General features: G+C 41.1%; 1 protein-coding gene across 6 annotated transcripts in view; it reads right to left on the bottom strand.

Annotated features, from left to right (window-relative positions):
- Window positions 1-1505: 1505 nt before the first annotated feature.
- LOC140132791 (programmed cell death 1 ligand 1-like) overlaps window positions 1506-11884 on the bottom strand; it is a 66151-nt gene continuing 55772 nt past the window's right edge. For 3 of the 6 annotated variants that reach the window (XM_072152019.1, XM_072152061.1, XM_072152026.1), the window contains 2 exons: window positions 10268-10396; window positions 1506-3434 (listed from right to left, as the gene is read on the bottom strand). In XM_072152019.1, the coding sequence (XP_072008120.1) occupies window positions 3412-3434; window positions 10268-10396 (152 nt within the window). In that variant the 3' untranslated portion in view covers window positions 1506-3411. Of the gene's footprint in view, window positions 3435-3555; window positions 3599-5783; window positions 6295-10262; window positions 10397-11884 lie in introns of those variants that run through there. The other 3 variants (XM_072152043.1, XM_072152034.1, XM_072152051.1) reach the window with 3 other exon arrangements.

Below are 11884 nucleotides of genomic sequence, written 5' to 3'. Positions count from 1 at the left end.
CTGCACTAGATCTTCCAAGAGACCAGCACTTGGGGAATAGCTTTTAGTGTGTTCTAATGCACCTTCTGGTTGATTTGCTTCTTTCCTTATGCAATAGTGTCCATGTCACCTTGTCTGTAATATATATATATATATATATATATATATATATATATATATATATATATACACGTGTGTGTAATTTATGGGATGCACTTTATTATAATTTAAGGGGACACTATAGTCACTGTTTATTTTAAAATTAATATGGGAATATTAATTAGGGTGTTCCCATTTATGTTATAGTTAATGGGGAATTTCATATTTTTTAATGAGTTATGGGGTAGGGAGCACTTTTTTGAGATTCATTCTGTTGTTTAAATGAAACAGAAACTGCCATGCTCTTTCTACCCTACTGTACATGCAGGACATGAGTAGACACATGCAGAACAGATAAACAGTTATTGCAACTGTACTCAACTCTATATGCAATATAAGGATGCAGATAGAGCTTAAAGGTAACCTGTCACCAGGAGATCCATGTTTAGCACTCCCCCAGTCCCCACAGATCATAGTATATACACTGCCAAAGTGTTTTTGTATAAAAAATTGGTTTTACAGAAAAAAAGATATGTTATATTGTACCTTTCATTAGCCTCTGCTGTGTGACTAGGCAGTTGCCTTTTGGGAGGATCTGGAAAGGAGATGCCCCCCCCCCCACCCTTGGGGAACAGCTTCTCCATGTGTCATTTTCAAATATATGAAAACACCCATCACTGGGCTTAGCGACGCCCCCTGCCCCTCTGCAGCCAATACCGAGTGAGGGGAGTTATTCATATATTTGAAAAGGTCACATGTTTCTCAAGGGTGGGGGGAACTGCTCCTTCCCAGCTCCTCCCAAAAGGCAACTGCCTAGTCACACAGCAGATGCTAATGAAAGGTACAATATAGCATATCTTTTCTGTAAAACCAATTTTTTATACAGAAACACTTTGGCAGTGTATGTAATATGCTCTGTGGGGACTGGGGGAGTTCTAAAAATGGGTCTCCTGGTGACAGGTTTCCTTTAAGTTGGGATTGACAGGGGTCCTTCTGTTGCTGCAGGGCCTTGATGCAAAGCAGCTTTGATTAGTCCCCAAGAATGTTTAGTAGGTTACCAAAATAGGGAAGACCCACTGAAGCCCCTTAGATTGTCCTTCTTAAACAGGCCATATACTGAAATAAAGGAAAAGCATGTACTTTAGACAAAGGGGAGTGGCACTGCAAAACATTATTTGCCATATGTTGGATTCCCACTTTGCTTGCATTGAGAGTTGGCAAGTATGATGTAAAAGTCTTCACATTTTCAATATTTTTGATGGAAAATAATGGCCAGAATATTTTAATGTGCATGCTGCCTTTGTCTTTTCAGACAAAGTGTACAAAATAAGTCCCAAAATGTTCCATGTGGCATTCTTTTTTCCCTTTTCCTTGTCAAATTAATGTTTAATATTCAAAAAAAATTATGCAATATGATTTGGCTTAAATTATAATGTATTGTTAATTAATATTATTGTTATACGAATAAATGGCTACAGATCTTCGCATGCATAATTGATAACCAATGTAATGTGTTCAAAAGATAACATGCCACAATGATATAATAACCCAGGACCATAGGTGTCAGCATGTTTTGCTGTGTAAATACCAGCCAAATTAACCATAAGTTTAAGCTAGGATCCTCACAAATGCAGTAACAGTGGCTTTCTTGGTATGTTTCTGTGTTTCCACAGTTCATAGACACTGTTTACAATTAATTTATATGGGGCCTATAAGGAGAAATAACATACTTCTTTATATTTTGCTTCTAAGCTTAAATATGATCTGTTTGCAATTCACAGGCCCAGAGTATGAGGCAGCATCAGATATTCTGATTACCTGTCCTCTTCTTATTTCTATAAGGTGTTATCACAGTGACCTAATGACTGACACCGTTTATGTGGACTCAGAAACAATTATGTAAAAAAACATTGCATTGATATCTTTACATCAGCAGCCTCCATTGCTTTAAAACTTTATTCTATCTTTATGTACATGAGGCAGAAGTGATTTGGGGTACATTACCAGAGTCCCTCCAGGATCTGACTATACCTTCCCCCATAGCACTTCTACTCTGCCTTCTTCCTCCTCCACCACTGTCCCTAGTAGATGAAGTCATCTAGCTCTCTCGACTTCTTGAGCATGTGTTCCTCACTCTCTCCTTTACTTCTGTCTGTTACTCACTAACCGGGTAACTTTCACAGGTACTGTGAGTAACAGACAGCAGTGAAGGAGAGAAGTTCAGATAGCCAAGCTACATGATCTATTGGGGCAGCCCTGGGGTAGGCAGAAGGCAGGGTAAAAGTGCTAAGTGGGAGTGAAGCCAAAGCCCCAAGCACTGCCCTGTTTAAATAAAGATAAAATAAACTTTTTAAACAAAGGAGCCTTCTGATATAAAGGTATGACAATAACCATGCTCACCTATTCAAAGCCGTAGAGGAGCATCTGAAATGTTCTATATTCAGTACATGTAAGTTAGCCCTTTAAACTCAAAGTGCCACTGCTAAAGTGCTATGTAGTGTACGGAAAATCATACTGCAGCTCATAGCTTTCTTCTTATAACCACCTTCAGAGAACTGGTTATATATGTATGACCACTGCTTTAATAAATAGGGTTAATGAAACAATCAGTGTTCAGGAACTCGTATTAATACGGTGACTAAATATAAGGTACATCATTTCCTCTGCTAGTTGGGGATAGAACTGGTATGGTCTCTGGATATTAAATAGTAGAACTATTCTCTTTTAAATGAATTTAATAAATTTAACTGACTTAAAGGGGAAGACCATTAATGTCTAATTGGGGGTGGAACATATACCACTGTCCAACTGTTTTGCCCATGGAACACCTAAGGCAAGGAATTGAAAGCAGTTAGTTGTGTGCCCCATTGGCAGGCAAAATCCTTCACTGCAGCTGTGGCTTCTACAGGAACCACTGGTCGGTGTTTTTGCCCCACACACTAATCACATATTAACGGCCTATATTTCTGATAGCCCATCAACATAAATTCTTGACCAACCCTTTTAAGCCTTTCATATACATTTTAAAAAAAAATTGTAGGACACAGAAAAAATAATTTTTTTTGTTTTTCTATCAATATACATTCCTCACCAACCTCATTTAGGTTTCATGCTTCTTAACTAAGATACAGGACGAAAACAACAGATAGCGTTACAAGGCTTTCTGACGTTAAGCCTCCACATTATGCTGCTGTGGGCAACATTTAAGGCAGCAGGACATATATAGCATATTTTGGTTGTCATCATGATATGAATCTGGTTCATCTCAAATAAATACACTGCATAAAATCTATTGTGATAAAGTGCATATATAACGGTTTATATAATCCTATTTCAGAGTGTTGAAGAACGTCCACCTACAATAAAAATGAAAAGAAAATAATTACAAATATTAGCATTTTTTTCGGTAAAGTATTGTGCACAAGTACATTTATAAAATAAAATGAGCCTGTCATGATTGTGTACCTGTAAACTTACCTGAATCTGTTAGCCAGGGTGGTGACAGGAGGTCAATGATGTCCTATATTAAACATAACACAGAGGTAGAACTTTGAAGGCTGGATACAAATGATCACAAGAGTCACAGTGTTTGAAGAAGAGTAATTCTAGGGTATCCTATTACAGACTAGACCAGTGATGGCAAACCTTTTAAACTCTGAGTGCCCAAACTACAACCTAAACCCACGTATTTTTCGCAAAGTGTCAATGCTACAATTTAAGCAGTAACTTATGACTCCCTGCTGTGTCAGAGGTTTAAATTGTATAGGCACCTGAGGACACCAATACAGTAGAAAAAAGGCAAAGAATTATCATAGTACTTCCCTCTAGGGTCCTGGGCTGCCTGGGACTGCAAGAGGCCTTGAGTCCTGTCTGGCGAACTCTGTGCTGGGTTGATGGCAAGAGTGCCCATAGAGAGGGCTCTGAGTGCCACCTCTGGCACCCGTGCCATAGGTTCGCCACCACTGGACTAGACTGTGCATCATCAGTTACAGGACTTCCAGAAGGCATCACCTAGCAGTTGGCCTATGGCAATGTACTTGGCCTATGGGACATAAAGCCAGTAGGGTACAGACCAGTGTTTCTCTTATCCAACTCTGTGACTCCTTACAGGTCATTTGCATTCAGTGTTTAGAATTTTGTGACCCTGTCACTGTCTTGGATAACAGATTGGTGGCAGTTTGAGGTAGTAAATACTCATGATAGGTTTCCTTTACCATTACATGAGATTCAATTTAAACTTCGATGACAAGATATACTGCGTCTTTATTACAGTCGGTCCCTTACAGATGCTAATGAAAACTATGGGAGCCTTTAATCTACACCAATCTGCGCCCTCTGATGACGGTCTGACTCAACAAGCTAATTTCCCCAGTGGCAATAACAGCCGTGCCAGTTGTTGGCTGACACCAATCTCATATGCAGAATGCTCAGTGCGTATATTTACATTGGCTGGTGGTGAAAGGGTTAGCCAATATTTAAAGATGAAAATGGGTCTAATGAGAAGTGATATGTATCTTTTTCTATAGGTGAATAAAAGAACACTTTATCACATATACCAGACAGACAGAGATCAAAAGGAAACTCTTTAATCCAATCTTTATTAACCCTTTGGTCATATTTAGCAATTGGAATACACAGCAAACAGGCATCACAAACACTATGGGGCAGATTTATCAAGCTGTCTGAAAGTCAGAATATTTCTAGTTGCCCATGGCAACCAATCACAGCTCAGCTTTCATTTTACCAGTGCTCATGAATATTTTAAAGGAGAGCTGTGATTGGTTGCCATGGACAACTAGAAATATTCTGACTTTCAGACAGCTTGATAAATCTGCCCCTATGTGAACATAGTCTTAACTGGAAGCAAAACATTGTGGAAAATCAAGGCACTGGTTCGACAGAAACATGACTAATAGAGAGGTGATAACTGCTATCAAATTGATATGCTTGGCCACTTCTAATTCAGCTTTTACTCCATTCTTCTAGTGGTAATATCTGAATGTCACAGCCATGCTTACAAACATTTTATCAGTTGAAGTATTAGGCTACTGCCCATGTGAGTAGATTCTGAAACTAGCAGTGAATTTAAAAAAATGATAACTTACAAGAAAGAGAGAGCTATGAAAAAGGAAACTGAAAGGGAATTTAGACCATTAGGTCTCTAGAATTACATTTGCATTATATTTGTGAAGGACCAGCATATTTTACCTTCATACATAATGATTATGCTTTTTATTTTCCCTAGGTCCATAATTTAGCCACAAATAACTGGAAAAACATATTGACATATTGAAGTATAAGCCTAGGGTGAGTAATACATTGGTCACAGCCTCCCCCAGTAATGAAATGCCCCATGCAGCCAGCTCCCCCCTACTGATGAAATGCCCCATGCAGCCAGAACCCCCTGTTATAAAATGTCCCATGCAGCCAGCCCCCCTACTGATGAAATTCCCCATGCAGCCAGCCCCCCTACTGATGAAATGCCCCATGCAGCCTGCCCCCCCACTGATGAAATTCCCTATGTAGCTGCCCACCTACTAATGAAATGCCCGATGCAGATGCCCCCCCCTACTGATGAAATGTATCATGCAGCCAGCCCCCCAATGATGAAATGCCCTGCAGTCAACCCCCCCCCCCCCTCCTGCTGATCAAATTTCCCATGCAGCCAACCCCCCCTACTAAAGAATGTCAAACTAAGAGAAATCTCGGCCCATCTGGGGGTTACATTGGCAGTTGTGGAAAAAGTAGTCAAGGATCGGTTTTTCCACTCACTGAGTCAGTCCAATGATGGGTTGCCCAAAGAGATCGATATGTGGCAGCGGAGAACTCCCTGGCAGTCCAGGGAACCTGGGGTCAACCTACTCGGGTACCTGAAGTGAAGCTAGCAGTTCACTAACTCCTCCATTGATTGTCGTCCAAGACCCAGGAAAGATGATTACTGGTGACAAGGAGTGAGGCCTGTTCTATCATTTGCTGGTGATGCCATTGTTGTGGCAATCTATCTAACTTGTTGCCCTGCTACAACTGAGCCTATGGAGTGTTTTGAAGGGCCATGTTACTCCTTATTTGCTTACCCTTCCTGCATTGCTGTTACCTTCTCTTGATGAGGGACCTCAGGCATGCTGTGTGACTATGAATGGGGTGAAGTAACTGGGCTCTTGGACTCAGGGAGCTTAGTGACCATAGTGACTGACATATTGCCTCATGAACTGATATCTAGGAAACAAAAGAGGGTTATGTGTATTCATGAAGATACCAAAGTATACCCTATGGCTCAGGTTACTTTCTGTACAGCATGTGATGTTGTGGCTCACGTGGTAGGAATTGTAAAAGACTTGTTGCATGACATAATTATTGGTTTGGACTTCCCTCTGTTCTGGACTTATGGGCTAAAGCCATCATGCCTGATAAACCAGAATGTTGTAATAGTTCTAGGGAGATTAAATGCTCATCTATCATTTCAACTCGTTCCCCTTTGTCTGTACTTGTGGGGATGAGAAGAGAAAGTGTCCTCTTAAGTTATTGTCCCTGTTCTGGAGGTTACAAGAGAAAATGTTGTGATAGTTGAGCTTTGGGATTTGACCAGTTGACTGTATTAAATGGTGTTCCCCCAAGAGCCAGGGCATGATATTCATTGTCCTAATTTCGCTATGAATAATGATTTTCTGTATTGGATAACCAAAATGATGAGGTGGTGGAGCTATTAATTGTACCAGGGCACTATAAACATTTGGTCTCAGCTATGGCCCATTCACATGTTTTGGATGGTCACCTGGTTCCTGACAAGACTCAGGAGGGAGTATTCCAAAGATTTTACTGGCCAGGCTGTTTTAAGGAAACATGCAACCTTTGGCAGTCTTTCCTTGTCTGCCAGTTAAACTCCCTAGTCTCCACACTTTCATAGTCCATAAGTCTCATGACAAGTAATAGAAATCCCAATGTAGCTGATGACTCTGGACTTGGCTGTACTCCTTGGTAAGACAAGAGGTCATCAATACACATTCATGGGAGTAGATTATGCTACCCTGTACTTTAGCTTTAAGGAATATCTGCTAAGTTTATAGCATGAGTGTTGCAATTACGAGCGTTGTTCCAGATATTGGTGCACATTTACTTCCCCGGCTGACGGAGTTCCCGAAATAGGGAGTGTCCAACGATCATGCACTCCGGCTCCATTTGCAAAGATCGTGTGCCCGATTTCCTGCATCTGTCGCTTCCTCGCTCAGGTCCGCCGGAGTTCACCCTCTTGTTCCCAGTGTATGTAAGTGCATGCCTTGCGGCACAATTTTAAAGTTAAAACCCACACTCAATTCAAATGCATTGGATTGTCCAGCGGCCCGCCCCACCATTTCTGTCACATAAAAGTCGTCACGATTGCCCCAAAATCTGATCGCGTGCGACACAATCCCCTTCTAAATAGCTTTCACAGCAGCGTAAATCCCACAAATTTCTAAAAGGTGAGGAAGTGTGAACCGTGGGACCCTTAGTAAATAAGCCCCATTGTTTTGAACAGACTAGGACGCCAGGCAGAAGGGACGTATCCTCCATTTCCTAAGAAGCTTCATTGAAGTACCATATGTAGAAAGAGAATTCCAGACTTGTAGGGGCTATAATATTCATACAGCCCAGGGCCCACGGCAGTCTCAATCCACCACTGATCCCCAAACAGACATCCTAGTTGAATGCTTTAATAAAATGTTAAGGACATGTTAAAAAGAGTAGTAGAAAAGGATGGTGGAGGCTGGGACTGTCTGCTACCATACTTGTTATTTTCTGTCCGGGAACTTCCTGAAACCTCCACAGGGGGTTTTAAAGACATTTTTGTATGATTGATTGCATTGCTTTGGTATATCCATCATCTGTGTTTTGTGCACAAAGGCTAAAGTACTAGTGTTACATGTTGATCTTAGATTGTTACTCAAAATTCTATGCGTGCATGCACTTCTGAATTTTCAGTTACAGCCTAAATATCCTGAAAAGCCAAAGTCAGCATCTACCATATTGTGCTATATCAATGTTTGTAACCTAGTCTATTATATCGGCATCTATATCAGTTACTAAAGCTTCCACTGATTTTGGTATGTGGCATGTTTAAATGTTTCAAATGTTTTAAAATCAAAAGTAAAATCTTAAAGTAATACAACAGAATGATGTTACGTTTTTAAACTTAGTTTTTCTATGTATGTAAACAGGAAACTACCTGATCTATTAGACAGACATTAATCATAACAAAATACAACCAATAAACCTACAGCGTTTATCAAGAGAAATACAGAAATCAGAATAATTATTTAATCGCTCCCCTGTTGCAGTTCAACTATTTCTGGAAGTAATTCACTATTCATAATTGCTCTTTCCTCGGCCCAAGCGGTCAAAGCCTTCAATAGCATTTAAAACTACTTTTTTATTTCAGAAATTAATTGAGTAGGTGATTACAGTAAACTTTGAAATACTTGAGAACATCCAAATTACAGATGACCCCTAGTTACAAGCGAACTTCTGGATTTTGGTAATTTACTGTGCTTAAGCCCTAGGCTACAATGATCTGCTGTAACAGTTATCAAAGGTGTCTGCAATTAAAGGGGTTATCCGGGTTTAAAAATTTTTTTATGGCCGGGCTGGGGAGGGCTAGTTAAACATAATAAACATATACTTACCTCCTCCGGCGCCGCTGATGTCCCGCGCCGCGGTCCCTTCGATCCGTGCCTCTGTTTGTTTACAGGGGCACGGAAGCCGTGCACAGGGAGCTTCCGGTCTGCGATGTGGACGGCTCCTCCCGTCCGTCCCTATCTCTCAGCGTTGTAAGCGCTGGGAGATGGTGCGCATGGGAGCATCAGGCCGGCCGGAAGCTCCCTGTGCGCCCTTGTACTGAAACCGGCGCACGGAGAAGACGGGCCGCGGCGCGGGACATCGGCAGCACCGGAGGAGGTAAGTACATGTTTACTGGGTTTAAATAGCCCTCCCCAGCCCGGCCATAAGAAATTTTTTAAACCCGGATAACCCCTTTAAGCTGTACTGTTAATCCTGGTTCTTATCACAATGTAACAATTGTAACAGAGACCAAAAAAATTCTGCCTGGGGTTACAATGATAAAATATACAGTTCCGACTTATATACAAATTCAACTTAAGAGCAAAACTACAGAACCTATTCTGTACGTAACCCAGGGCCTGCCTGTATATCTGAAGTCCCAAACACAGCATTAAGATAAGAAAAGAAGGCTAAAGTCATCTGACTATTGTTTTGTGCAACTCTATTAAAGAAAATCCACCATCAAAATCAAGCATGATAAACATTTACTTGTAGATCCAGGCACCATGACTCTGGTAAACATCTTAATATTTGATGTCCATGCCCTGCATGTTGTCCGTGATCCTGAGCGACTCTTGTGGGTGTTTCCATAGCCCTTCAGTGAAGTCTATTCACTGATTGTTACAATAAGCAGAACATGTACAGGGGGAGACCTGCTCTGCTCATTGTAACAACTAGCAAAAAGACATCCCCCAGAGCCTCTCAGATTTGTAAGAATAATTTGAAAATTTATTTTACATGGAAGCAACCCTTCTTCTTAACCTGTCCCAGGGCAGCATGTCCCCATTCTCAGCAGTATGTGGTGATGTAAGAAGCATGTGATCAGTCACATGATTCTGACATCACTGCAGGTCCTGTAGGACACCCGGGAGAGCAGTACTCTCCTCTCTTGGAGATCGGGTGCAGCTCTATATCAGGGCATCACCCGATCTCCATTACAGCGATCAGGAGGGTCTGGCTGTGCTGGATCCTCCTGACCTTAGGTCTATAAGACGCAGGCATTTTTTTGCAAGATTTTTTCTTGCTAAAAAGTGTGCCTTATAGTCCAAAAATACAGTATATAAGCTAAAGCCTACCTTCTAATAAAGCATCTCTTAAAACAATATGCACAGATTCTTAAAAGTTTAATATGAAGGGGGCCCAATACTGACCCCCTGTGAACCCTCACTGGTAATGCAACTAAATCTGAGAAATAGGTGTTTGACAAACATTCTGTGTGTTGCTCCAAAAATAAACCCCCGAACTGTAAACTTATTTGCAGACTTCCTTCATCGTCTTTGGACACATAGAGCTCTGCCAGCAGCAACAGAACCATTTCAAACACATATTTATTTTTATTATGAACTGTATGCCTTTAGAATATACAATAGGAACTAACCTTTCTTCTTGAAGCACTTGAAACACAGAAGTCTCTGTTTATAAAATAGAATTACGAATACTGCGAGGAGTATAATAATGCATCCGATTATGACTACTGTATGCATCGGTCGAATGTAATAACCAGTAGCTAAAAAAGGAAAAAGAAATCATTAGCATCCTTTGCACAATTTAATAGTTTTGTCAAAGTGCAATAATATTGATCAGTTTCAGGCCCTACACTGGTGATTTACATATATTAAGGTCGTACAGTACTGGGAAACATGCATTGCTTTGGGCAATCATTCAACATACTGTATAATGTATGTGCAGGATCTTGCTACACATGTTGGCCCTTTTTGTCTAACCTTACAACATTTACTCTCCACCAAACATTTGTGCACTCATTTTGAAGTAATATTGGTGCATATTAAAGGGAAACTATCATCAGCATTTAGGCCCACAAACTATCACCAACCTGTTATCTGGGACAGTGACAGGATCTCAATGATTTCCTTCAATATTTATTGAGATACTGGCTTATCCACAAAATGATCTTTGATTGGTGTTTTCAATTGACCAGTAAGGAGTATTGGGGGTGGAGAAGAATCCCGCTCAAGGCTTAATAGAAGTCCCATAGTCCAGGTACATCATCACTAGTCTTTGTTATAGTTTCTGAAGGTAGTTTATGATGTGGTATTTGTTGTATGGGAGACCAGTCAAGTGAGGATAGGTCCGGCCAATGTGACTATTCCGCCTCCAAGACTCATTAGATAATTTGTATGAACAAGTCAAACTTCTATTTCTATGTAAAGGCATTTGTCAGTAGGTGAACATGCATTCTGAGGCACAGAGTTTTTGTTTTTCCAATATGCAGCAGTGCCGACATTGTAATTATGTAAAAAACCAGAACTTGTATATCAATGTCACGATGCAAAGGGTTTATACCCTCTCTGCCACGTGACCTATCTCAGATGCACCTCTAAGCAGATTGGGAATATGACACAGCTGGTCCCAGGGAGACTAGAGGGCACCGTCAAAATCCAGGAACAATACAAGACAGAAAGAGAGGCAGCAACACCACTTCAGACAGGCACTAGATACTTTGACCCTCAGGCTCTGAGGGAGAGGACAGGATCCAATAAATACCTGCTGGAGGGCCAGGATTGGTTGCTCAGATCACATGCACAATCCTGTTACATCACAGGAAGTGATGCACATTGCAGGTCATGCAGAAACCAGAGTAGAGCAGACTCGATGGAAATTCTGGAATGGACTCCAGAAATCAGCACTATCACAGGCAGAAAATCCAAGACTAGACTAAGGTTTGGAAAACACCTGGTCGACCAGCTTCCTGCACTGCAACGCAAGTGGCCAGAGGCCAAGGCGAAGTTGACCAGAACGGGTAGCGCCCGTCCGAATAGAGATCTGGAGCTGAAGCAGTGAATAGGAGAGCAACGTGGCTCCACAGCCACCATTACAATCAATATTATGCATAGAGTACTGGCAGAGTCATCCATCTGTGACACTGCACTTCTCATATTTTGTGATCCTGTAATGATAACAGCCTAATACTGACTCTCCCAGAGTATAGAAGGACATCGTTGGGAATCTGTTACTGTCCTGAATAACAGGTTGA

Source organism: Engystomops pustulosus, chromosome 1 (assembly GCF_040894005.1).
Source record: "Engystomops pustulosus chromosome 1, aEngPut4.maternal, whole genome shotgun sequence".
In the NCBI taxonomy this organism is placed as follows: domain Eukaryota; kingdom Metazoa; phylum Chordata; class Amphibia; order Anura; family Leptodactylidae; genus Engystomops; species Engystomops pustulosus.
This window is presented reverse-complemented; position numbering and strand designations above follow the sequence as displayed.